The sequence below is a fragment of the Fonsecaea multimorphosa genome (assembly GCF_000836435.1).
Source record: "Fonsecaea multimorphosa CBS 102226 unplaced genomic scaffold supercont1.18, whole genome shotgun sequence".
NCBI classification, from domain to species: Eukaryota; Fungi; Ascomycota; class Eurotiomycetes; order Chaetothyriales; family Herpotrichiellaceae; genus Fonsecaea; species Fonsecaea multimorphosa.
In genome coordinates this window covers 548,891-574,735 of record NW_015971652.1, presented here as the reverse complement: position 1 = coordinate 574,735, position 25,845 = coordinate 548,891, and the positions used below count along the sequence as shown (strand labels likewise).

The following is a 25,845-nucleotide window of genomic DNA, read 5'->3' as shown; positions in this document are numbered from 1 at the left end:
GCGGGCCTGTCTAAAGAAAACCTTGACCTGTGGAGTCCTGTGGTGCCATTGACTCTCGCGCCTGAAACTCGTCCACTCAGAGAGTCGCCTGCCTGAGCCGGTGCTTCCACAGACTTGTGTCGTGAGTCGTGCCGGGTCAGCTCGCGTCACCAGCCCAAGCAGAGGCATCATAGGCATCATACCCACCTAGGTAGGTAAGGCATCAGAGAAATCCGACTCTACTTCTAACCACAACTGGATGAATTGGGTCTTGTCCTTAACCACAGCTACATACTCCCCAGTACAAGTACATGCATGTCCACCAAGCACAGCCCCCGAGCCCCCTCACAGCTTCATGCCCAGCGCCTTGTGCACCTTCAGGCTCTGTCGCATACTCAGATCCAGCATGATTTCCTCACTGCCTCCCGGAATCTTGTAGGCTAGGGTGTCACGGTACAGCCGCTCAATCTTCCCTCCCTGGCCGCCTCGCGAGTAAGCCAGACCACCAAACACCTGCGCCGCCTCCTTGGTGCAGAACTCGAACGTCGTAGTCGCTTGAGCCTTGAGCCCCGCGATGGCACCTCCCAGCCTGAGCATAGCCTCTGTCTCGCCCATCCGCTGGCATTGGTACACCAGGTTCTCCAGCCAGTTGTAGCTGGCCTCGATCTGGCGCGCCATGTGGGCGAGCTTCATGCGGATCACCGGGTGGTTGATAAGTTTTTGCCCAAACGTCTTCCTCTTGGACGCATACTTGACACACTCTTCGAAACAGACGCGGGAGAAGCGCAGGCATTGGATGATGATGCCGATTCTTTCGTGGTTGAAGTTGGTCATGATCACTGTTGTGGGAGTCCATCAGTGGCTGATACCTTCAGCAGCGGGACGTCCTTTTCTTACCTTGGAAACCTTTATTGACCTTGCCCAGGACATTCTCCACAGGCACCTTGACGTCCTCGAATGTAATGTAGGTCGTTCCACTGCTCCAGACTCCTTGACAGTCCATGCGTCGGGTGCTGACTCCTTCGGTGCGCTCGATCAACAAGAGACTGATGCCGCCCATTCCCGGGCCACCGGTTCTCACGGCAGTCGTGAAATAGTCGCACCAGATACCGTTGGTGATCCACTTCTTCTCGCCGTTGACAATAAAATGCTTGCCGTCTTCAGACAGCTTGGCCTCGCAAGTTAGGTTGGCAACGTCGGACCCCGCGTCGGGTTCGGTGATGGCCAGACATATTCTCTTGTCCCCAGCGAGGATCCCCGGCAAGATGCGGTTGATGAGCTCCTTCTTACCGTACTTGATCAGCGGGGGGCATCCGATCCCAAAGCCCCCGATCAGATTCCACACCAACCCGCCGGATCCGCTCCGCGACAGCTCGTCCGTCAGAAGCATTTCGTGAAATAGGTCCCACTTCTCCGGAGGGACGCTCTTGACGTGGTTTTTGACCAGATGCGTCGGGTATTTGACCCCCAAAAGACCAGCCAGATAGCCTCGTTCACCCATCTGTTTGTAGATCTCATCGGGCACTTTCTTGCCCTCGTCCCACTCGGTCACGTAAGGCTCGATCTCGTTGTCAACCCATTCTCGGACTTCGGCACGGAGGGCAGCGTGAGTCTCGTTGTAGTAGGGCGAGTGGTACTGCACCGTCAGTCAAACGTCATCCGTGGGTGTGCGAAGCTTTCCACCTACCCCTTGATACCAGCTTGGATCGCCGAAGGGAATAAGAGACCCAAAGGGATCCAGCGCCTCGGCTTCTTCTGCAGCAGCCGGGCCCGGTGCGGGAGCGACAGTGCCAGACTCTGCTTGTGGTTGCACCTTCTTCTCCGACACCTTTTCCGCCGGAGGTGTGGCCGGAGGCGTGGGTGGCGCCTCGACCTTCTTTGTGTCTAACGACCCGACCTGCAACTTGCCCTTGTATTTCTTGAGGATCCCCTCATTGTGGTATTTCCAGAATTGCTTCGAGGCATCTTTACCGGCCACGCGCTGCAGGACTGTCCCCGTTGCATTAGTTGATGCGCATCCGGAAAGTTGGCCGGAGACTCACTCTTCTTCCCACCTGTTCAGCCTTGGGTTAGTATGGGCTTTCAATGCGGAAGGTCACGGGATGGATATCGACTGACCTGGATGCTCGTCTTGAAACTTGGTCAAGTCATAGACGTCCTCGTCGACGATAATGTAGAGGTTGTCTGCCTTGTTGTGCGAGGCAACATCGGCGGCCGAGAATCGTTTGGACATTGTCCTGCTTGACCTGGACAGTTCAGAGAGGAAGACAGAGTGATTTCGTATGCGAGTCACAGCGGGCGGTAATACAAGCACAAAGACTCGTGGGAGAAAGTGCAACGGAGCAATGGAGAGGAGACCAGGGAGCGTAAGAAGTCCAAGGAGAGGAATGCGGTCAGTTGTAAAAGGGAGCGACGTCAGGTTGACATTGTTTTCACATGCCCCGGCATTCTAGGCAAAAAGTCAAGATCAGGAACCACACACGCCGCCCGCCGCCCGCATCATGACCGCCTCCTCCAGTTACCTCCACAGAAAAAGGATCGAGTTACGAGGTGCTGGAAACCGGAGGCTCCGATGATTGTTTGGGTCCAGTTACCTGTTGCTTGATTCGTTGTTTGGCATGTCAGATGATGTTCCTGGCGGATCGATGACAATTTCTTGGGTGCCGAGGCATTGTACAGCCTCTATGCAGTTTCATCACATGCCACCACTGGGTGCCACCAGGTATTCAAGGACAACCTGCATCAGCACGTGCTATCATTGCCATGTTCATCTAGCTTCCAGGTTCCTACACGCTATTCACCCCCTGTACCTCCAGTATTTGCCCGCTCCCTCAATCGCCGCCCTTCCATCAGCCCTCGTAACCCCCGTTTCTGAAGCCCAATCACTGAGCTCAGATCGCCGGTCCATATTTCTTGTGACTCTCTATCTCCATGCCCATTTTGCTCGGCGTTTTCGTCTTGTCCCGAAGTCTCGGTGTCCGTCCGGGACATATCAGTCGACGTCGACGCCGAAGTGGCCGTTGATGCTGAATCCATCGAACTCGACTTGCCATGCCCTCGCTTCTTGCTAGGTTCTTCGTAGTTTGTCGCCAGTTTGAGCCCCGCTGTCTTGTTGGCGAGGGTCAAGGTCGGGTCTCCAATGGTGGTGGCTTCACTCTCTCGTCGACCCATATTAACGAGGTTGCTGCCGGCAGCACCACGAAGGCCTCGACCGCCTCCCGCAGCCATAGCCGCTGCGTTGAAGACCGCGGCAGAGTTGCGCCCATCCAACACCTCATGCAAACGTTCGACTGTCGCTTCAAGCAGTCCATCAACCTGGTACGGTCTGGCCATCTGCAACAAAGAACAGAGCGTGTGCGGTGTGCACAACGTTGAGCCAATCGGCGGCAGAGACGACGTGTAGAGGAAATGCAGTAACAGGTGGATTGTGGGAGCCATGTGAGGCAGGTACAAGGATCTCGGTCGACATGAAGGCGGTATGTTCACCGTGTTTGGCAACTCCACCAGCGTTCTGGTCGTCGACCGGCTGAGTGATCTTTGCGGATCCAGAATACCGTCATTTCCTGCTGCAGAGACCGCCAGGCCGTTTGCCACAGCCGGGGTGATCGTCAGAGAAGAGTTGCGGCTGGCCTGCGACCGCATACTTGGCCTCAATGTGGCCCCGTCCGACATGCTGACATTCTCGTGAGTAGACACAGATTCCGCCAGCAGCTGATTGAAGAAGGGACCCCAGCGTCGGGACAGAATGTACGAGTTGCACGGAATCTTTTCTCCGCCCAATGCCACAATCTCCATATCAGATAGCTCTGCCAGGCTCAAAGCTGCCTGGCCAAGTTGCTCGGCGGTGCTGTTGTACGGTCTTCCGCCTGCTGCTTGACCCAACAGACTCGATTGCATCGACGGGGGAATGGTCGGAGCAGATACCGAAACATAGCCCGACGTGGGGGCCACTTTTCTGGGGTTGTCATAAAGGCCAAATGCTTCCAGCTCCACCATGCAAACGTGACTGAAATTGATCCGTCGATGGTTGTAGTCGTCCACCAGGCTTCGCTTCCGGTTCCCCAGAATGACAAACGTATTCCTTCGGTTCCACAGCACCCCTCGATTCCAACTTCCTTGCGAGAAAATCGAGCCGTTCGTGTCAATCCGCGCCCAGGTAAGAGTCTTGAGATTCAACGCCCATAACGCATACTCATGTTTCGACGAAGTCAGGTATGTCCCACTAACCACAAAATGACTATCGATGATGCCGCCGTTGGGAAATCGCAGCCCAGGAGGGGACACGGACCCGGTCACCGGCTTCTCCATCAATGACCCGTCAGGTAATCGAACTTGCAGCTCCAGCTTGACATCCAGGAAATTGTAGTTGGAGTATATCAGCATCGACGTCCCGGGTAGCGAACTGGCTCTCTGGACCTGTGGATCATTCAGCGGAACCCCTCGGCCAATCAACTCTGCCGACAGTCCTGTCATGGGCGCAACCATGCTCTTATAAGCTCCACATTTGCGGTCCCAGGGTGTCGTTGCCGTCCATCTCAGACTGCGCAGGTTGAAGACGCTAAATTGCTCGATATAACTGTTACTGCTGTCTTGACCACCTGCGACAATCATTTCTGCACCTCCTGTCCCGTCCAATTGTACTCCCAGCGTGCCAGAATGAGGATCGGCAGATGGTGGATTGTGCTGGATGGCGGATAGTGGGGCGTTGGCGGATGTGAACACAGCGTTGGATGGCAGGATGGCCGCACAATGCGCGTACCGCCCTTGGGGATTTTCAGGAGCTGAGATCAACGTCCATTTTCGCGTGGGCACATCGAAGATATGGATATCGGACATAACCACGACCTCGGGTTGGCCTTCTGGCTTGCCCGGTTGAGGAGTAGGCGCAGGTCTGCTGTGTGGTGCAGGCGACATGCCGCCGTAGCAGACCAGCTTCGAGTCCCCCAGGGCGCAGACGCTGTGAAAGTATCGAGGGGGCGGAATATCTCCCTGCGCATCAACCCTGATCCAATGGCGGCGGATGAGATCCAGCTCATAGAGGTCCGCAGACAACTGTGGTTTCGCCCGAGAATGTACTCTTCCCCCGAAAACATACAGTTTGTCCCCAAGTATTGTTGTCGTTGCGCCAACCAATCCCGGCGGCTCTTCACCTGTCGTCCTGTGCACATTGCAAACCAAGCCCGACAAATTCGTCGGAGCAGAGGCATGCTGAGGAACTGAAGAAGAAATGCCGATATTTCCACCCACTTGGTCCATTGATTGGTTCACACCATTTGGTGCTTCGCTGCTTGCCTCCGAAGCCACGAGGCTCACTTGGCTGTTGTTCATTTCCGCCCGCCTGATCGTGGAGACTGGATCTCTTTCCTTCTCGCAATCTCGTAATTCTTCCGTGCCAAACGGGGCAGCCTCATCCGAATGTCTTGAGCCCCGTTGACAGTTGTTCGATGTTGGTGTTGCTGGTGATGAATGAGTGGTCCGCAATGTCCGTATATCAGATTGTGACGTGGCAGAGTACGGTTCTCTAGTAAACGACGGCTGTGCAAACTCGGGGATTATTATCGGTACATATCGTGGCAGTCGTGTGGTACTGGAAGACTTTGTCGTCGAGTCCGGCACATAATCAAGGACTGGTAACTTCGTCAATCGGTATCTTGGGACCTCGCTTGGTGTCTGTCGTGAGGTTGTAGAGGTAGCAACGCTTTCTGTTGTCACAGACGCCAAAGACGGACTCTGCCAGAGAGTGAAAACGCTGGAAACCACGGATTTAGAGCGGCTGTCTGTGACTGACAGAGGTATGGGTGGCCAATGATGGTCCTCGGGTGATGGCGGGTCAAGATGTGAAGTGAGGAACCGCGATTCTCCCGGCTGTGGAATAGAACTTTGCTTCCCAGAACTTTTGCGTCGAAACCTAGTCATGATTGTCAGCTCCAGTTTTCAAGAGGCCGGAGAGTAAGACTGGGCAAGGACAAGCACCACGACAATCTGACAAACGAGCAGACAAATTGAACAGGGTGGAAAGAGCAACATTGATGATAGAGCATGACGGGGAAGTTCCCCCTTTTTGGATCTTGTAGGCCATTGAGAGAAAGGGTACAAGCACGGGCGTTCGTTTGTCCCGGCCGGCAATGTTGAGGGCAAGGCAGGCGGGATCGAAATCGGGCAGCAGAGGTGGCGCAAAGATCTCAACGACACAGAGGGAGAAAAAGATAGACCACTGACCGAGAGGACAAAGAACCTGTCTCGGGATGTCGCTTTTTTCGTGAAGGGTCGTTTTCTCTCCCGTGTCACTCTAGCGGATGTCAGCGAAAAGGGGCGGGGGCGGTGGAAATCTATCAACAGAAGGCCCGACCGGGATCAATTGAAGAGATGAAGAACAGGCTCGCAAACGTCATGCAAGATTGAATGAAAGAAGGAAGAAAATGTCCAGATCTGTACAAATGGGGTCTCTGGGGAGGACTGCAGGAGAATTACGAGGACATGGGGGAATTTTGTGTAGCGGAAGGAGAGTTGTTCCATGTCAGGTCTAGATGGGATTTTTAGGCACCCCTGGCACCCACTGGCACTGTCACTGGCGGCGCTCACTGGCATCGGGAGAAAAGAGATGGGGATGGACGGTGCAGGGGCTTGAGGGCCTGCCAGTAGCAGTTAGTTAAAGGGAGCTGCCGCCATGCCAAGTCGGCTACTAGCAGCCTTAAAAGGCCCGAGACAGCCAATCGCCCACCAATTGTACCGCTCCGGGGCCTCTCCAGAGTCCAGCAATCTAGGTGCCTATCTCAGCGACCGGGTTCAGGGGCTGAAGGGCCGAGGGGGGCAAGTACGGGGTACTGCTTGGTCGTTGCTTGACGTGAAATCAGTGGTACCTTGATAAGAGCAATAGACAGCACGCGCCAGAGTCAATTTCAAATCACTTGTCTGCACTCTGTTCGCGCATCCCACATGTCATAAAACGGGCTTTCATTTGGAGGTACGACTGTGCGGAGTTGAGTTCCGTTTCCTCTTCACAGGTCTTTCTTGACGCCGCTACATATTTCTGTGGTATAGATTTTGCTTCTCCCAAAAGCCCCACGCCATCTTGCTTCCACCACTTACGCAGCGCTGGTCTTGTCCTTAGGCAGAGGTGTAGTTCGGAGGTATGGCTTGATGATTTTCATATCGGGGAAGATTTCCTTGGCCTGGTCGGTCTTGACGCTAGGGTGGACAATCACGTCGTCGCCCGGCACCCAGTTGATCGGGGTGGTGACCTTGTGCTTGTCGCCGGTCTGCAGCGAGTCGACGATTCGCAGAACTTCGGCGGTGTTGCGACCGGTCGACGCAGGGTAGGACAGAATGGTGCGGATGACCTTCTTGGGGTCAATGACGAAGACGGATCGGATGGTGAAGGCAATGCCCTTTTCATCCACGTTTGTCGCATCCTGGTGATCAATCATGTCGTAGAGAAGCGCGATCTGTCTGTTCTTGTCGCCAATAATGGGGAAGCTCAGATTGCTGCCGCTGATCTCGTTGATGTCCTTGATCCACTCTCCATGGCTGTCAATGGTGTTGGCCGAAAGCCCAATCAATTTGACGCCTCTTCTTGTGAACTCTGGCTCCAATTTTGCAAAGGCGCCCAACTCGGTCGTGCAGACAGGGGTGAAGTCTTCCGGGTGCGAGAAGAGAACGACCCACTTGTCGCCGATGAACTCGTGGAAGTCAATAGGGCCCTGCGTGGTCTGGGCCTGGAAGTTGGGGGCAATTGAGCCCAGGCGAAGACTAGAAGGCAACGGCCGTTAGCAATGCTCATCCCCGAGTCCAGACAGGTCTGGTAGATGGAAGGAGACGACGTACGGCTCAGCGCGGTCGTTAGATCCCATTTTTCTCTGAGGGTGTTTGTGTGTGGTTTTGTAGATTGGTACAAACGGTGGAGGGCAGGTGGTGAGGACAAGACTGCGATTGCGCAAGAATGCGATGGAGGGGTAGGCGAGCAGTTATATACTAGTCAATCCAAAAAGTCGATTCGAGAACTCTGGGCTCAAGCGGCGACGACAAATCCTTTTTTTCCCCTGCTCTTCTCGGACAAGCTTGTGGCCTGTTCGTGGGACAAATCCCTGCGCCAGCTAGTGGCATGATTGCTTGCCCCTCGTACTCCCATGATGCGGGTGGGATCCATAATGGCATCAGCACTTAGCAGCGAGACAAAACACATAACCCAACGAAGGGCGGGAGCATGTCAGCGGTAGAGGGGAGGTGTCCACTCATCCGCTCACGGTATCGATTTGCGTTGAAGCCCGACAATCACAAAGAGACCTGAGCACGCAATCGGCAGGACGCTTGTCTCATTTGACACTCAGTGGCTCGGCATCTTCAGCCTTGCACATGCCCCTCCATCCACGTGCGAGGCCAGGCTTTTGTGCCCCTCATTGGCTCCCTTCGAAGTATTGCTTGTTGGATGAAGATTGCACCCTCTATTCCAAGTCCTCGGGGTCTGTAGGCGGCCTGACAAGGCAGCACGCCCCTGGCTAAATGTTGTCAGCATACTTTTTAGTTTCTGTAGAAGAAGACAACGAGGGATTGGTCGACGTCATTCCGACAAATTGCCGAGTTTCCGCCCAAACTTCACAATATCTCACGAGTACCCAGTTCCCGAATTGACAAAAGTCCAGACCAGGCATATATACTGGCCATACATTCATCGAGAATCAGTTTCTTTTCCGCTGTCAGCAGTATACACCGACACCCGAGACGATGGAGCCTCCTTCGGCGCCAGCACCGAGTACCGAGCCACCGTCAGCCGACCAGCTCCCGGCAGAAGCGATTGCCCTAGCGGGAAGGTTCTTCGATGCTGCGCGGTCAGGTCAGATGGATATATTCGAGCAAGCCTTGCCACGGGGTCTACCTGCGAATCTGACCAATGACAAGGGCGACACATTGGTATGTGCCCAGAAAGGGTGTATGAAGAGTCCAGCGTCGAGACTTTTTTCAATTACCAACTTCCCCAGACCGTCAGAGATGCCTTGGGGGCAAAATGACTAACCCACTCAGCTGATGCTTGCCTCTTACCATGGCCACGCCCCTCTGGCCTCGCTGCTGGTGCAGCATGGTGCAGATCCCAATCGCTTGAATGATCGAGGGCAGTCTATCTTGGCAGGAGTGGTTTTCAAGAACGAGGCTGAAGTGATCGACATCCTTTTGGAAGCCGGAGCCGACCCGGAGATAGGACAGCCGAGCGCTCTGGAGGCGACAAGAGTATGAATGTCGACTTCTTGTCACCACCAGCGAATTCTACGCTAACGGTGAAAAAGGTCTTCAGACAAGAAGCATACGAACAAAAGTTCAAAGAGCAGGTTGAGAAACTGAAAGCCGCCGGAGCCAGAGCAATGGACGGCAGTTCGTGATGTATTCACGCCTGGTCTCTCTCTTCAACTTCTATCCCAATGTCATAATCCAACAGAAACATCGCAAGTCATGCGTTCATATTCCAAAGAAAAAAGGCTTTTGTTTGTCCCAAGATGCCTCCAACACCATGCTAAATTCCAGACACTGATATCCATTTCGCGTGAACGTCTATTGGTATGCATGACCAGGTTCGTTGCTCATTCTTGATTGTTGCAGCACCTTCTGGGAGGGGATTCGGACGGAGCTGGGAGCAGGCGGAGGCTTGGGATAGCAGCCAACACACCAATCATATTTCCGCTTCTGGATCAGGTGCATCTGATGGCACCATTCGGCCACTGGGGCGGCTGGCTGCAAGGACGTAGCCGAGGAGGTTCGAGATGAAGGTGCCGATGAAGGCGGGGATGTTTTAGGTCGTTCAGCAGCTCTCTCGGGAGCCCGTTCATAGTCGGAATTGTATCGGCTGGGTGCTCTGGCGTGGGACATGGCGTACTGGGTGAAGCCGGCCTGGCTGGAGGTGAACGAGGCACTTGGTCAAGAGTTCTTGAGGAAATGTTTGAATCCAAATATGTTTGCTGGAGGGACGTAAGGCTAGAATCGGTGGAACGGATGACGTGTGGTCTGAGGTGGGATGTGCTGAATAAGTGCACTTTGGGGGAAGAATGCATAAAACCGGAGTGCCGATGACCAACAGAACGAGCTTGTGCAGGGCCCTTACGGATGTATCAAGGTGGAAAGAGTGGAATGATGGCCGAGGGTCAAGATAGGACGGGGAAGGATGAGTGGATGAGACGAAGTCCACCGTAGGCAGTGACAGTACAAATCAGGTACAAATCAGGCACAAATCAGACAGAATGTAGAAAGAAGATCAGCAATGGGGGAGACGATAGCACAAGTCTGAGATATACGTGGGACGCAGGACGGGGGGTCACATAATGTACCGAGTAGATTGTGCCATCTTCTCGTCTGTGGATAACGATGCTTCCATGATCACGCAGGGTGACATGAATAGCTCAAGAGAAAAGCTGTCCAACAAATGATGGAACCCAACAATTCGAGCACATGTGCTGTTTGAGGACGAGACAAGCGAGGAAGAAGGGAGCCACTCGGTGGCTGTTGTAGATGGATCTCAGCTCAGAAAAGAGGTCAGAGGACCAGCCGCCGACCATCTGTCCAGCACGAAAGGACCCCGAAAGAGCGACAACGGGTTCGGGGAATCGGGTGAAGAAGAAATGGAAAAAGTAAAACGTCGGAAAGGGAAAAAGGGTGCATTTGTTTGTGGATAAGGAGAGAAGCATAAGGTACCGTAGGCAAAGGAAAAGCAGTTGTGGTTTTGCATGTGAGACTGAGACTGAGACTGAGACACCAGAGCCACCCACCGTGCCACCCACTGCCATTGATCCAAGAGCCAAAGCCACCAGCGCCGATGTCACGTTCCCGATTCCGGCCGGCGACTGCGATTGCCTGCGACCCAGTTGGGTGCCAGTAGCCTCCCTCGCCATCAGTAGTAGCAATACACTGCCTCCTGCGCTCCAGCTGGTTACGCCTCCCCTATTTTTGGCCTACCTGGTTACTGGTAAATAGTGTCTTCGTCAACCTTCTTTACCGCCTTTAGCTCCTTCTACCTAGGCTTAATGGTCAGGCTAGTGCCACAAAAGCATACCTACAACGGTCCCGAAGTCCAATCTACCCACACACCCCTCGATCGCCACCGCTGCCACATCCCTCCTTGGCTGAAAGATGCGCCATCCATGATTCCGAGATGATCATCCCGCACACAGATCTCGAATCTGATGCCTTCTCCTCTTTTCCTCGTTGTCCTCACACCATCAAGCTCTCCTCGGGATCTCAGCGATTGGCTGCACCCCGCAAAAGATGGTCCTCGGGCTGCTCAGGTCCGCATGCGGGGGAAGCAGGAAGGACGTGGCTTTGTTGACAAGTCAGATAGGTAGGTCTGTGAGGTGTCTGAGAGATACCAGCTTTGCTATTCTGTCCTGTCGGTGTATTCAATCGTATCCTTCTTTACCTACTGAAACTGCTGCGCGCGACCCTCTTGAGCTACCATGTCTGTGACAAACGGTGTCAACGGCCATGCCAATGGCTCCTCGAACGCCCTCTGCTCTGTTGATGAATTGGTGTCTCGCAAATATGACTTTGTCGTGGTTGGAGGAGGTACCGCTGGCCTGGCGGTCGCTGCTCGCTTGACCGAGGATCCAAACATCTCCGTGGCGGTTCTGGAGGCCGGAGAGAATCGAATGGATGACAAGAGCGTCTCGACCCCTTCGCTCTATCCCACCATGGTGAGTAGAACGACGCTCGATCCCGCCCGAGGTTCCTGACCTCTTTGCAGATCGGCAGGAAAGAGTACGACTGGTGCATGACCAGCACACGGCAACCCAATGCAGGCAACAAGATCTACTCGATGCCCCGCGGGAAAGTACTTGGCGGCAGCTCTGCGATCAATTATCTCATGTACGTCAGAGGGTCAAAGAATGATTACGACGGATGGGAGTCAATGGGCAACCCTGGCTGGGGCTGGGAAGGTATGCTACCATACTTCAAGAAACACCAAACATTGGACAACACGCCCAGGCACAGCGATCCACAATTCATGCCTATTGCGGGAGGAGACAAGTATCATGGATCCAGTGGGCCCATCCATACCAGTTTCAACGACTGGTATATGCCACTGGAGGTGGAATTCGCCGAGGCCGCATATGAAGTCACTGGGACAAAGAAGACGATTCACGACGGGTGGAGCGGCGACCATCTGGGGTTCTATTCGAGCCTGGGAGCTGTCAACAGGACCGACGATCCTGGCAACCGATCCTACGCCGCCACTGGATACCTTCGCCCGAATCTAGGACGACCTAATCTAAAAGTCTTGACTCAAGCGCAGGCCACCAAGGTCATCTTAGACGGAGATACTGCCAAGGGCGTTGAGTTCGTGCACAAGGGCCAGAAATACAACGTCCACGCAACGCGCGAGGTCATCTTGTCTGCTGGAGTGATCCAAAGCCCTCAGCTGCTCGAGCTTTCTGGGATCGGCGACCCTGAGGTCCTTAGGGCTGCTGGTGTGGAGTGTGTCGTTGAGAATAAGGGAGTAGGTGCCAACTTCCAGGACCATGTCCTCGGCGGACTCCTGTACGATCTGAAACCCGGTATTGATTCCATGGATGCATTACACGGGGAAGAGTTCATGAAGATGCAGCAGGATGTCTACCAGAACAGCCAGAAAGGGCTCTATGCTAGTCCAGGCATGATGATGGGGTTCGTGTCGTATGCGTCCGTGGTGACTCCCGACGAGCTCGAGGCCACCATTAAGGAAATCAAGGAGAAGTCTCATGCGAAGACGGATTTTGAGAAGGCCCAAGAGAAGGTAATTATTCTCTGCAAACGTCTTCACCCAAAAGCAGAACAAGCCCTTAGTACCTCTCATGATGACTCTGGACTGATGTGACTCCATCTTGTGCGCTAGGTAATCGTCGACCAGCTCCGCGACCCAACCTTTGCCAATCTACAAACATTCTGCATCCCATGCCGCCTTGACGTGGCCAAGGGCTCAGACCAGACCCAGTTCTTCGGCAAACCCCCCAACGGCAAACAACAGCTCTCCTTGCTTATGTGCCTCGAACACCCTCTATCACGAGGGACAGTCCACATCAAATCGTCAGACCCTTTGGCACCCCCTGAGATCGACCCGGGATATTTCCGGAACGAGGTCGATGCCAAGATCCTCGCCGCGGGCATGAAATGGATGGACAAAGTGGCCAAACACCCCTTGCTGGCGAAGTCCCTGGCCGAGAGAGAACTGCCGCCCGAGAACGAGAGTCTAGACACCGAGGAAAAGAGGATCGAGTATGTGAAAAATCACATCAGCACACAGTATCATTTGATCGGGACTTGTGCGCTGGGCGAGGTTGTGGACCAGGACTTGAAGGTCAAGGGGGTCAAGAATCTGAGGGTGGTGGATGCCTCGATCTTCCCCGGCCATGTGTCTGGGTAAGTCTTTTTCCATCTGTCGGAATGTGCATCGGGTATACTGATTTTCTTCGTCATAGGAATATTATGGCTACCACTTATGCTGTGGCCGAGAAAGGCGCAGATCTGATCAAGAAAGATATCTAGGCGGCGCAAGACATACCTTACATGCTAGGGACCCAAAATGAAAGACTCTTGAAGACCACAGTAAAGAAAGATAGGTGCCTGCCTGCCCTTCACACACCAAATTTCGAAAGCTGTTTGGCTCCTACTCTAGTTTCCGGAGGGTTAGCGACGTTCCTAACTGCAAGGTGCTTCTGCATCACTCTCCCCATTTGACTAGTATGTGTATGTATGTTATCTAGATGTACATGCCTATCTGCCAAGTTGGATGGTTCTAAACGGCGCGCGTGTGAACGCTCAGGAGGAGAGTGGTTGGGTACTACTAACACAAGCCCCAGGAAAGAAACCATACCATATCATCATATATGACGCCGAACCCCCTTTTCTTTGGCCAACACAATGCCTGCACCCATCGTCGTCGTGGACGCTGAGAATACCCCCCACGGCAAATCGCCAACTAACTAGTACTCGTGACATGATCTGAATGTAAGGGCATGACTTGTGCGCAAAAAAAGCAGGGATGGGACAATGCATCAGATGCAACTCTTAGCACTCGTAGCAGTCGACGAATGGCATCTGTTAAGTCTCGGACGGCAGGATGGTCTGCGGCTGTCATCGACCCGTCGGAATCTCCAACACCATGTGTTGCTTGCTGCGCATTGATATGCTTTTCTTGCCCCAGTGTCTCCGCTTGAACGGGCCAGGAAAGCCTCAACTCAGGCCAGTTCCACATGATCCACACGGAGATGGGCCAACGTCCCTGCGATACATGCTTGGACAGCTCGGCGACAACAGCTTGCTTCCCTCGTTAAAAGAAAGCCCTGTGTCCAGCTCATGCGATCCGGTCCAGTCCATTCCTTTCATTTCTTGTTCCTCTCGGCCTGGGCCTTCAAGAACTCGGACTGGAGCTCCTTCTGCAGCTGCATGGGGGCTCGCTCGTAATGGCTAAACTCCATGCTGAACTCGCCTTTACCCTGCGTCGCCGCCCGGAGGTTGCCGCTGAACCCGAACATGCCGTTGAGGCTGGTGTCGGCCCAGACCGTGAAGTCATCCACGCCGACTTCCGTGTCGTTGATCACCGCATTGCGCTTCTGGAGCAGTCCGACCACGTTGCCCTGGAACTCGGTGGGCGCCGTCACGACCGTCTTCATCATGGGCTCCAGCACCACGGGGTCGGCGTCCATGAATGCCTTTCGGAAGGCCTGCTGTGTCGCGTTTTTGAATGCCATTTCGCTCGAATCGGTCATGTGTGTTGCACCGTCGTTGATGACCATGGTTGCGCCGAGGACTTTATGCCCGACCAAGGGGCCCTTTTCACACGACAAGTGGAATCCCTTTTCACAAGCGAACAAGAATTTCTCCGAAATGGCACCGCCAATAATGTGTTCCTCAAAGTGATTGCCCTCGAGGTTACCCTTGGGTTCCATGTAGCCCGCAACACGCGCGTAATCACCTGCTCCGCCGGTTTGTTTCTTGAGGAGATGGTTGAATTCGACACGCTTGGTGATGGTCTCTCGGTAAGCAACACGAGGTGGGCCTGTTTCGCAGTCGACCTTGTATTCTCGGCGCATACGCTCGACGTAGACCTCGAGATGGAGCTCGCCCATGCCAGAGATAATTGTCTGCTCGCTTTCGGTGTCGAAATGGACCCTGAAGGTAGGATCCTCGCGCTGGAACCGCGCAATGGCTTTGGAGAAGTTGGGCAAATCTTTGTTGTTCTTCGGCTTGATGCTGAGGGAGATGACGGGTTCGGGCACGAACATGCTGGTCATCGTGTAACCCAACTGTCCGTCCGTAAAGGTGTCTCCAGATGCACAATCAACTCCAAACACCGCGCAGATCTCTCCGGCACCGACTTCGTTCACTTCTTCCATCTCATTCGAGTGCATACGAACAATACGGGGGATCTTGACTCTCTTGTCAGTCCGAGCATTGAACACGTTCAAACCCTTTCGCAATTTGCCTTGATACACGCGGATGTAGGTGAGTTGCCCAAAATTTGATTCTTCCAACTTGAACGCTAGACCGACAAATGGCAGCGAGTTGTAAGGAACAAGCTTAACGGGAGCCTCCTTCTGTCTTCGATCAAGAGCGGTGTTCGACACTTCGGATGGGTTGGGAAGATAGTCGCAGACACCATCGAGCATCGGTTGAATGAACTTGTCGGCGAGAGCAGATCCCATAAAGACTGGCGTGAACTTGAGCGAGATGGTAGCCCTCCGGACAGCGGCCTTCAGCTGCTCAACCGTGGGCTCCTGCTCGTCCAAGAACAAGTTGGCAATCTCGTCATCGACATCGGCAAGTGTTTCGATCAGCTTTGCCCTTCTCTCCTTTGCGAGCTGTTGAACCTCGGCCGGAATTTCGTCCTTGGTGACAATGATCTCACCACGTTCACCCTCCGCGTAGTACGTCTTCATGGTGATCAGGTCGACCACGCCGCGGAACTCGTCTTCGGCCCCTATCGGTACCTGAACAGCCGCTGCGGCAATTTTGAGCTTCTTGTTGATCTGGTCGACTGCCTTCCACGGGTTTGCACCCATCCTGTCCATTTTGTTGATGAAGGTGATCCTGGGGACATTGTATCTCCGCATCTGTCGGTCGACGGTGATGGTCTGACTTTGGACACCGGAAACAGCACATAAGATCATGACAGCGCCATCAAGTACCCGCAGGGCACGCTCCACCTCAATGGTAAAGTCAATGTGTCCAGGCGTGTCAATCAAGTTGATATGATATTTCTCCTCCTTGCCATCTTCTTTTTTTACCCAGTCACAGAAAGTGGCGGCGGACTGAATGGTGATACCCTTTTCTCTTTCAAGTTCCATCGAGTCCATCTTCGCGCCGACTGCGTCTTTACCGCGGACTTCATGGATGGACTTTATCCGTCCCGTGTAGAAAAGGACTCGTTCTGTCGCCGTCGTTTTGCCCGAATCAATATGTGCCTGCTGACGTCAACTGATTGGACTGCAAGTGATTGAGCGCATGACTGACCGCAATACCAATATTTCGGACTCTTGACAGTCTGTGCGCCTCCTCCGGCGACAAATTGTGGATGATGGTTTCTTGAGAGAGGGCCTCGGGGTCATCCTGGGCTTCTTCGAGCCTGTCACGCATCAGACGAAAGGTCATTGGGAGGTGATAGAAGTCCTTACATTGCAGCTGCAGCTCCGGCATTGCCTCGCCGTTGCTGCCACCGTCGGTCCAGCGGCCATTGTTTCGACTGCGACCTCAGGCTCGCGGACAAGGTCGGGAGAACTGCAGTGGAAGCGCATCGTCGGCAGACCCAGTGTCGCGCCAGACCCGGGTTGTACGAGCGCGTCAAATTGCCGAGAAGCCTCGAAGAGCCTCCGATAGCACGCGAGGCACTCATCTTGACAGAACCCAGAGGCCACGGAGCTGGAACGCAGATCCTCGAAACCTCAATGCTCGATCGTTTGATGGGGAACTTTTTTCTCGAGCTCAACCCTGCGTCGCCAAGCCAGACCCCGGTCAACAGCTCGGCCAATCAGATGGGTAGCTGCACCTGACGAGGCTCTCCCGCAGCCTCTTCCTATGACTTGACTCTGCCACTTCTTCTTCGTTGCCTTCCAGCTGGTTCACTACAGCGAAACCGGACATTCTCAACGTCAGAAGGAGCCCCGAGTGAAGTATGCCAGCTCGTGACACTAACCATGACAGAGCACACCAACCTTGCTCTGCCTGACTGTTGCCTACATTCCCCCGCATGAGACGGACTGTTTGCAAGGCACTGTAGAAGGACCTGAAGACTATTGATACTCATTGGGTCTTGTGCAGCCGACATCGCTCTTCTTTTCCCACCATCAAAAGATCATATTTGCCCCTTCATCAAGCGCGTTTGAATGATTCCTTCTCCATCGGCGATGAATCCACTAACATACGCATGCCGTTGATTCATTGGCCAATGTCGCTGGCAGCCTGATGACTCGATATCCCCGACTGCTCGGCGAGCTCGGCTGTATCGCTGGTGATCGCCTTTTTGACCGCGTTACACACGTCTATATAAACACAGTCTGTCGACTCCAGAGCAGAGGGAAGACCAAAGTCTAGTCTAGTAACAGAGTCATTCCGAGCTCAATCCACGAGCTGCTCTCTTTTCAACATGTCCTCATCCACCACTCTCTACCAACGTGCCCAGGAAATCGACTCGATCGCAACATCCTCTCTGCTCTCCCAAGCCAACACCAGCCTCTCCCAGGCTCTTTCCCATGCCCTTGAAAACTCCGCAGCCAACGGGGTTCCCCCCATAACTGTCTCGCCCCTGCAAGGCCAATACCTGGCGATCCAAGCGCAGCTGATCAACGCAAAGAACATCCTCGAAGTCGGCTTGTTGGGAGGATACTCGACGCTCTGGTTCTTGAGTGCCGGTGCCCATGTCACTTCTTTGGAGATTCACCCTCATCACCGTGACGTGGCGCTGCAGAACCTCAAGCATGCGGGCTACGAGGAGGGAAAGGACTTTGAAATCATCCTCGCACCCGCCCTGGATAGCCTCCCACGCCTTCTCAAAGAACAACAAGGCGGCAAAAGAGGAAAATTCGACTTGATCTTCATCGACGCGGACTGGTCCCAGCAATACGACTATTTCCAACACGCCGTGCAACTCGCGCGTCCGAATGGGTGCATTTACATCGACAACGTGGTCCGCAATATCCTCGAGGGATCTGATAGCGAAGCGTTTCAATCTGGACGGAAGGAGACTTTGCCAGTCAAGGTAGGCAAGGACGACAGAGTAAGGGCCACGCTGGTGAGTGTGGTCAGCAGTCACAAGGGAGATGAACGTGAGACGTTCGATGGGTTTCTCTTGGCCGTTGTTAAGGGATAAGAAACAAAGAGCCTGGGGTTGTTATCAGACGTGGTTCATTCTGCCAAACATGAGAATTGGTAGACATGGAAACGCACTTGCCTCAGTCGTTATGCTCCATATTTGAACAGCCTTTTCGAGTTCGTCTTCTGGTCCATTCGTCTTCGCGTCCTTATATACAGCGCATTGCTCACAGGACTCACTCTCTCCTCATTACACCTCCTTGATAAAGCCCACCTCGACACCGGCACAGGCACATTCAAAGCCTGGACTTTCGTTCGCGTATTACCCCGTAGCCACAAAACTTCTTCCACCAACCCAACCATAGCAGCTTGATTCTTGTAAAGGTCTGTCACTGGTGAGTGTTGCTGTGCAGCTGCAGAGACAAGTAGGCTGCCCTTTACCTGTTTCTTCTTGAGGTTTCGGTCCTGGATTTTAGTCGGCTCTATATCTTCATTTCTCAAACACCTTCCCGAATTCGAAGCACAAATGCTTCCAACCCCCGCAACCTCTCTGCTTCTCAATGTGTAGAAGTGTGATGCCACAGGCTGGATTGCACTGTCAGATTGGATGCGAGGGCGCGCCATTTGGTCATGGCTGCATCATGTTCCGCAGTGACTTGTCAGTTTCGCCAAATCCCTGTCAGAGCCACAAAAGTCGGCAGGTGCTGAGTAAAGAAAGAGGAATCGAGGAGAGAACGAGACCGCCATGTGGGCTCCCGACATGAAATAAGACCTGTGAGAGGAGCAGGATGCCCGCGTGGTAGCCCCATTTCCGTTGGCATTCCGGCAGAGCTGGGGACAGTGCATGGCTATTTGACAGGGTACAGTGCATGGATCTGCATCGCCACGATGCCGTTATCCCACATACCCCACCGCTTAGACGAGACCAAGCGCATGGCGTCCTCGCAAGCGGCCAAATGGCCCAGCCTGGTCTGGGATTGAGAGGGAAGAAATATGAGAAAAGAATGTGTCAGAAGCATGGAAGAGCAGAGAACAAAGTCCTGGGCACAAAAGGAAGCTCTCTCGGTCCATAAGCAGTGCTCAATACAGCCTGTTGAGAGCTTCTTCTGTCACTCCTCGACGGAAAGAAGGTGCATGACCGCGTTGACTTGTCCACTGGAGAAGATATGGGGCAGGAGCTAGGAGCTGCATTGCATTTTCGATGCGTCAACAACAACCGAGCGAGGAGGATCCCGGGGAATGCATGGTAGATAAAAATCCCTCATGCCAGGGAAAGAGACGATGCGATGAGGTTCGAGATACTAGGAGCCGGGCGCGGTGAGCCGATGAAGTGGAGGGATCAGGGTAGACAATGGTCGCACGCTTGAGCTGCTCTAGCGCCGGCAAATGGGCCATGGACCAGTCGAAGATCGTCTCACCAGGTCGCTGCTGTTCCGTTTATCCGGCAGCTGTACTTTTGACCTGTCTCTTCCTTCAGGACCTGTTCATTCTGTTACCTTCCACGACAATTCCATCACGAGCCTGGACCAAATGGTGTTGCAGTCGAGAAGGAGCGTGGCTTGAAAGTGCTGGACGTCAGAATCGTGCTCTTTGATCATTTGTGCGCGGGCTTGTCGAAATTGAAATATATGGCGGATTCGAGCCAGGTCCCTGAAGCTTGCCCACTGCAAACACTTGAGTCCAGCAGGAAGGATAAATATATGGTTCCTGACCACAGCCACGCTTTGGTTTTCCCTTCGTCATTCTATCCTCTTCTTGCCTTCTTCCATAAACCCCATATTTGCCGTGCTAATATTTCTCAGTCTTCTATCCTTGCCACTTGCCGCCGCGATGAGCGGCCCAACAATTTTGTCCTTGTGAGCTCGCGACAACGCCTCCGAATACCCCTCAGTCGCGAATGATGGGGTGTTGAGTTTCGGCCAATTGACATACAACAATCCATGTGCATAGATGAACTGGAACGCCCACCCCGCCACAACCAAACACAGAATAACAAAAATACGCAGGGGCCAGATTGCTGCGTCCGGCGGTCGCCGAGTGACAAGTGACACAAACACAATAAACAACGACGCGGCCAACATATATGGCACGGCTTGAATGATGAGCGGTCTCCGGTCTGTAAACATCAAAGAAGATCCGACGCCATAGGTGGACGGCAGATAGGAGCCCAAGAAGAGGTCGAAGCCGTCCTGTCGCGGGCCATCCAGAAAATTGTTGCGGATATACCGCGTGGCAGAGTTGTTGAAATCCTGTACCGCCCCAGCTTTTGTGCGTTTTCCAGTGCGCGTGTAGTCCGTCTTCAGTGCGCCGGTTCCCGAGTACGAGTTCGAGACCACATCTGCGTTGTCGGCCCAGATGTTGCGGAACAGGAACTCGAATGCTGTGTCGTCTTGTGCCCTCTCACCAGGTTTCAGGATACCGACATCTTGAAATTGTTGAGTCAAGGCCCATCTACCCAACATACTCTGGACCACGTTTGTCCGATCTAGGCAGTCCATGCAATTGGTGCGGACCACTGCGGTCTGCCGGGATCTAACTTCGAGAGCTCCAGATGGGTCACCGGGCATTTCGACGCCCCGGAAATACTGCCCTTTCCTCAAACCATCGATCAGCTCATCTAGCAGGAGCTCGGCACGATGCCATTTGTACCCTTTGGTTTCACTGTGGAAATCAAAGTAAATATAGTGCAGCTTGTCCATTCTCTGGTGGCCGCTCTGGGGTTCAATGTCTCGGAACTTCTCGTCCGTCCGTGGGTCGGCTTCGACGGACTCTTCTGGCGAGTTGACGAGGATTCGAACCATCTGTTCATAAGCCTTCTTCACCCGTTCCTCCCGGCCGCGCTGATTGACCAGGTTGACCAGGTAATTTTCGCCGTAGATTCTGATCTGCTCGTCAAAGTGCTTCCGTGCGGCATCGACCGCTGATTCCACACCCCTGATTTGCAGCTTGGGTGTGTAGCGAAGATCGTTGATCTCAGCCCAGAAGACAGGGACACTACCTGATGAACATGTTAATGCCGGTGTCAGTTGAGAAGAACACGTTTTGCTTACCGCGGGTCTGAAGATATGACATGACCTGGGTCTCTGTGGACTGGCTTGCGGCGGTTCCATTCTGTATACCTTGCCCGCCAGCGTAGCCCGTCGGACCTGACGCATCATTCAGCAAAGCAATCTGCTCCGTCTCGTTGAAGTTGGCCACGTGCCCTTCATCATCAATGCCCCGGGAGAAGTATCTTGTCCCACCACGAAATCTAGACCTCCTGGTGATGAGAGCAAAAGTGAACGAAGTGTTCTTGACCTTGGCCGGAGTGATACGCAACATGCCAGTAATGACCGGAAGAATATATGGATCCGCGCCAGGTTGTTGCTGTCCCCGCAGCCCTCCTAGCCTGAAGTCGATCAGGTCTGTCTGGACGAATCTGTTCCAAAAGAAGCGATCGTCTGCTCTCTTCCACATGGGCTGCGAGAGATCTGACTCGGACTGGCGCTGGAAGCTGGAGGTTATGTCAATCGAGTAGGAGAAATACATGGGGCTCGAGGTAAGCAATGCCTTGAGGTAGGAGAGGTAGGTATCTTCGTCGGGGTCGCGGACGGGCCTTTCTCGTAGGGGGAGAAACTCTGTAGCAACGACTTTGTAGATCATGTGGCCACGTAGTCTGCCCATCGGCTGTGCTTTGGTGATGACAATGATGTACTTGTCCAGCTTCAGTTTGATGATGCCCAATATTCCAGCAATGCTCGACACTCGTTTTGCTCCCAGGAGAGATCCATCGTTCAGTCGAATATCCCCTGAAGGTCTCTCCACCACCAGAGTCGGTGCAGAGGAGTTGGAGGGCGAGGTGAAAGCGTAATGGCTGGTGGAAGCGTGGACGTTGATGTCCCGGAAGGGCAACAAATTGGCCATTGCGAAAAGAGCTCGAGCTCGAGAGTGGTGGCAGAGAGGCCTTTGTCGAGGTCTTTACTACCGTACCATGATTTGGGTGTAGGAGAAGCGTTGGAAGATAAAGAAGTCGTGGAAGAGGGAGCGGGAGAGGCTGCGTAACTGCTGGCCGTTGTTTGTGGCGGTGATTTGCTGCCTTCGTCATCTCCTTGGCCCCCGGTCTCTCAGATCTTCCCCAACTCACTCCAGACAATAACACCACCGCCCAAACAATCATCAAACGTACCAAATTCTTCTTGAATCGTTACTCTGAGTCCAAGGCCGATCTCCAGAGACCCATTCAACACCTCAACGCTAGTCAGATACCAATCGCAGCCCGATCATGGCCGCTCGAGCTCCCGCAGGCCGACCAGGCGCAGGCGGCAGGTTCGCCCAATTCAAGCTCGTCCTTCTCGGTATGTTGAGGACAACTCTCTCCTCCTAAGCCACTAATTAATGCCGTCTAGGTGAATCGGCAGTAGGAAAGGTACTTTGCCAACCAACTCCGGCGTCTCCCTTGCGACCCATGCCGTTCTAACAGATCTTCCTTTCCCCAGAGCTCGTTAGTCCTCCGTTTTGTCAAGGATCAATTCGACGACTACCGCGAGTCCACCATCGGCGCCGCATTCCTCACTCAAACGATATCATTAGACGAGAACACAACCGTCAAGTTCGAGATATGGGATACCGCGGGTCAAGAGCGATACAAATCTCTCGCCCCCATGTACTACAGGAATGCGAACTGCGCCGTGGTTGTTTACGATATCACCCAGGCTGTACATGCCCCTGCCACTCTAAAACTGGTTGAACAACAACTAATAGTGCTTGCCAGTCATCCCTCGATAAGGCCAAGTCATGGGTCAAGGAACTCCAGAGACAGGCCAATGAAAACATCATCATTGCCCTTGCTGGTAACAAACTCGACATCGTTGAAGAGTACCCCGACAAGCGGGCCATTCCGACGGCCGACGCAGAAGCATATGCGAAAGAAGCCGGCTTGCTCTTTTTTGAAACATCGGCAAAGACGTCCACAAACGTCAAGGAGTTATTCACCGCCATTGCAAAGAAACTGCCCTTGGATCAGGCGGGGCCCAGGAATTTGAGAGCGACTCCCAGACCCGGTGTGGACTTGAGACCGGAATCGACTGGGACGCAAGGCGCCGGGAATTGCCAGTGTTGATTCCCTACGCAGTCCCAACCCAGTAGCCGCTCTCTGAGATTGTTCATGTCCGTCTTCCCAAGGGTTTTGATCTAGCAGGCGCAAGATGGGAAGGTATTGTGTGGGGGCTAGGGCGCGGAATGCTGGATAGGGGATCTGGACTTCGCAAATGCTAGCCTCGTCGATGTCAACCATCTAACAACACACTCGACACTGGGAATCTCTCGATGGCGGAATTCGACCGGGACAATACCGAGGCTCTCGAGAAAGGCGTCCCGGGAGAAGTTCTCCCTGAATCGACACCGCCCGTCGACATTCATCATTGTGATATACTTTGCCAGGCAGTGCCACAGGCGTTTCTGAGAACAGTTATCCGTGCCCAGGGTTGTGTGGCGTTTGTTTTTATCGAGCACAATCCTCTAATGCCTAGAGATACAATTGTTTCGAGATTTTCTGAGCCGACGTCTTCATCCTGATCCATTACTCTGCGTCTCACCCTTGGTGCCATTTATAGCCTTCTCGTCTATTACACAGATCCGCCGCTCCTGTTCCCAGCTTTGTCCCCAACCAACCCTGCCATCTCCAACAATGCCCTTGCCCCATCCTTATCCCCTCCAAAGTTGACTCCTCTGCGTCGTGCGGCCTCGGCCTCCTCCCACGCGAGACGCTTTTTCTGCTTGATCATCTCATCATCTTCTTCTGCATTACTGGCGGTGAGCGAGCCGGTGCGGGCGAGGGGGAAGGAGATACCCCAGACTTCGAGCGTGTCGAGGTCGAATTCCGCCCTTTTCGGTTGCGTGGTTTCCCGTTGATGTTTCTGTGCCGTCTCCAGGCCCGGGTCGGTCATGAAGGCACCGACCCCGGCATCCCCGTCGTGCTGAAATGTGCACGTCGACATGTCGCTATCGATCAGCACGCTCACCGGCCCCAAAATTGGTGGGGCAGGTGGACCTGTACGAGACTGCTGCGGCGGGATCACGCAGCCCAGCGCGATGCCTGTTTTCGAGTTGAAGTACGAGAAGGGAATCGTGCGGTTATACTGGTTTGCGAGGAACACGCAGTGGCGGGGGAGGAGTTGGAAGAGGCAAGATGCTTTGGAAGGTCCGTCGGGTGAGGAGGAGGGAGGCGTTGGCTTCTCGCGCCACGGTTCGGGAAGGTATGCGCCGATGATGATTGGGTTGTTTGTATCGGGAAGCGTGCCGGAGATGAGGACTAATGTCGAAGATTGCCACGAGTGGACTTGGCGAGAGAAAGAGGACAAGGAGGTGCCGTGGGATGAAGTCGAGTACAGTTGGTTGAAGCGGGCATTGGAGGCGAAGATGTTCTTGAGGGAAGAAGAGCTTGAGGAGGAAGCAGAAGTGGAGATCTGCAGGGACATGGACATTTGAGCGAGGAGGGTGTCGGTAAAGATGGTGCTGAAGGTGGTGTCTTCGGGTGATTTATAGATGGGTGATGCTATGGCATCGACTGTCTCAACGGCTGGTAAAGGGCCACGTTGCTTGTTGAGGTTGAAGTTCTTACTGAACAGGAAATGCTCGAACAGGGCATTAAGAGGCTCGAACAGATCAGGCAAGGTCGTTGTGACGGTCTTGACGAAGTTGGGATACCTGATTCCCCCGCTGTGAGGTTCTGGGTCAAAGGCTGCCACGATGGCATCCGCCGAGGTGTTCAGAGCGTGGAGACGCTCCGCATCCAGACGTTCGCCGTAGATTGCCAGCGTGGTCAAAGGTGTGACGCCAGCGACGAGCAGCAAGAGGGCGATGAGTTTCTTGAGGTTTTCTGCAGGGATCAATGCATGGTTAATCTTGCGATTCGTCTTTTGGTCGTGCTTGAAGACTTCGATGGCGTCAAGCGAATCAAGCGCCGCAAGAGCAAGGTCGTCGTCGTCTTCGTCCTCATCATCATTCACCGGCTCGTCAATGGCAAACCCAGCGACATGAGAGCTGACACCCTGCTCGACTTCGCGCTCCTTCAACATGTCGTCCGGGAGCTGCTCCTTCACAATGTCCTCCATATTCGGCCTCTCCTTCGGCGAGGCTACACTGTGACGCCGATCGAAGACCGCCAGACTTCTGAACAACAGTTTGATCTTGTCCTGATCGCCTCGCTTCAACACCTTCTTGTACCTACCCGTCATGATGGTGATGACCTTCAACATGGCCTCTCTGGTCAATATACATGGGGCTAGACTCGGGAATGGGAACGCCCCAAGGTATGTACACATGTGATACAAGACCGGTCCCGCCTTGAGTGGCTCTGGGAGGGCAAGGAAGCCGCATAACGTGTCTTCCTTCCAGTATTCGACATCTTCCTGGTGATCTGCCAAGGTCTTGAAGTTGTCTTTGTAGTGGGCTATCTCTAGATGGGTGTAGCATTTAGAGGCAAAGCGGAGGGCCAATTCATGGCTCAGTTGCTCTGGATGAGTGAGTCGACATCTGACAGACCCAAGGAAGGCTGCGTCACTGATTGAAATGGTTCACTCACCGACTGGGATCTCTCTCGGCGGCTGTGAGGATTGGGATTGACCCATC

General features: G+C 53.8%; 11 protein-coding genes across 11 annotated transcripts; 4 read left to right on the top strand and 7 right to left on the bottom strand.

Moving 5' to 3' along the window:
- Positions 1-324: 324 nt before the first annotated feature.
- On the bottom strand, positions 325-2,212 carry Z520_08354 (uncharacterized protein; the record flags this gene model as incomplete). The annotated part of the gene is made up of 5 exons (XM_016778851.1): positions 325-818; positions 877-1,615; positions 1,667-1,968; positions 2,022-2,033; positions 2,098-2,212. The coding sequence occupies 5 exons, from the start codon at positions 2,210-2,212 to the stop codon at positions 325-327; spliced, it is 1,662 nt and encodes a 553-aa protein (XP_016630222.1).
- A 560-nt stretch (positions 2,213-2,772) lies between these two features.
- Z520_08353 (uncharacterized protein) lies at positions 2,773-5,895 on the bottom strand (the record flags this gene model as incomplete). The annotated part of the gene is made up of 1 exon (XM_016778850.1): positions 2,773-5,895. One exon carries the CDS (start codon positions 5,893-5,895, stop codon positions 2,773-2,775), a length of 3,123 nt encoding a protein of 1,040 aa, XP_016630221.1.
- A 1,169-nt stretch (positions 5,896-7,064) lies between these two features.
- Positions 7,065-7,829, bottom strand: Z520_08352 (uncharacterized protein; the record flags this gene model as incomplete). Its single annotated transcript, XM_016778849.1, has 2 exons — positions 7,065-7,728; positions 7,804-7,829. 2 exons carry the CDS (start codon positions 7,827-7,829, stop codon positions 7,065-7,067), a joined length of 690 nt encoding a protein of 229 aa, XP_016630220.1.
- An 871-nt stretch (positions 7,830-8,700) lies between these two features.
- Z520_08351 (uncharacterized protein) lies at positions 8,701-9,350 on the top strand (the record flags this gene model as incomplete). Its single annotated transcript, XM_016778848.1, has 3 exons — positions 8,701-8,886; positions 8,998-9,201; positions 9,258-9,350. The coding sequence occupies 3 exons, from the start codon at positions 8,701-8,703 to the stop codon at positions 9,348-9,350; spliced, it is 483 nt and encodes a 160-aa protein (XP_016630219.1).
- Positions 9,351-9,519: 169 nt separating this feature from the next.
- Z520_08350 (uncharacterized protein) lies at positions 9,520-9,834 on the bottom strand (the record flags this gene model as incomplete). The annotated part of the gene is made up of 1 exon (XM_016778847.1): positions 9,520-9,834. The coding sequence occupies one exon, from the start codon at positions 9,832-9,834 to the stop codon at positions 9,520-9,522; it is 315 nt and encodes a 104-aa protein (XP_016630218.1).
- A 1,577-nt stretch (positions 9,835-11,411) lies between these two features.
- On the top strand, positions 11,412-13,476 carry Z520_08349 (uncharacterized protein; the record flags this gene model as incomplete). The annotated part of the gene is made up of 4 exons (XM_016778846.1): positions 11,412-11,648; positions 11,699-12,727; positions 12,827-13,350; positions 13,410-13,476. The coding sequence occupies 4 exons, from the start codon at positions 11,412-11,414 to the stop codon at positions 13,474-13,476; spliced, it is 1,857 nt and encodes a 618-aa protein (XP_016630217.1).
- An 836-nt stretch (positions 13,477-14,312) lies between these two features.
- Z520_08348 (elongation factor G, mitochondrial) lies at positions 14,313-16,822 on the bottom strand (the record flags this gene model as incomplete). The annotated part of the gene is made up of 3 exons (XM_016778845.1): positions 14,313-16,394; positions 16,444-16,555; positions 16,605-16,822. 3 exons carry the CDS (start codon positions 16,820-16,822, stop codon positions 14,313-14,315), a joined length of 2,412 nt encoding a protein of 803 aa, XP_016630216.1.
- Positions 16,823-17,572: 750 nt separating this feature from the next.
- Positions 17,573-18,295, top strand: Z520_08347 (uncharacterized protein; the record flags this gene model as incomplete). The annotated part of the gene is made up of 1 exon (XM_016778844.1): positions 17,573-18,295. One exon carries the CDS (start codon positions 17,573-17,575, stop codon positions 18,293-18,295), a length of 723 nt encoding a protein of 240 aa, XP_016630215.1.
- A 1,681-nt stretch (positions 18,296-19,976) lies between these two features.
- Positions 19,977-22,140, bottom strand: Z520_08346 (uncharacterized protein; the record flags this gene model as incomplete). Its single annotated transcript, XM_016778843.1, has 2 exons — positions 19,977-21,235; positions 21,288-22,140. The coding sequence occupies 2 exons, from the start codon at positions 22,138-22,140 to the stop codon at positions 19,977-19,979; spliced, it is 2,112 nt and encodes a 703-aa protein (XP_016630214.1).
- Positions 22,141-22,498: 358 nt separating this feature from the next.
- Z520_08345 (GTP-binding protein ypt5) lies at positions 22,499-23,335 on the top strand (the record flags this gene model as incomplete). Its single annotated transcript, XM_016778842.1, has 4 exons — positions 22,499-22,571; positions 22,623-22,642; positions 22,713-22,931; positions 22,988-23,335. 4 exons carry the CDS (start codon positions 22,499-22,501, stop codon positions 23,333-23,335), a joined length of 660 nt encoding a protein of 219 aa, XP_016630213.1.
- A 505-nt stretch (positions 23,336-23,840) lies between these two features.
- Z520_08344 (uncharacterized protein) lies at positions 23,841-25,844 on the bottom strand (the record flags this gene model as incomplete). Its single annotated transcript, XM_016778841.1, has 2 exons — positions 23,841-25,729; positions 25,799-25,844. 2 exons carry the CDS (start codon positions 25,842-25,844, stop codon positions 23,841-23,843), a joined length of 1,935 nt encoding a protein of 644 aa, XP_016630212.1.
- Between the last annotated feature and the right edge of the window lies 1 nt (position 25,845).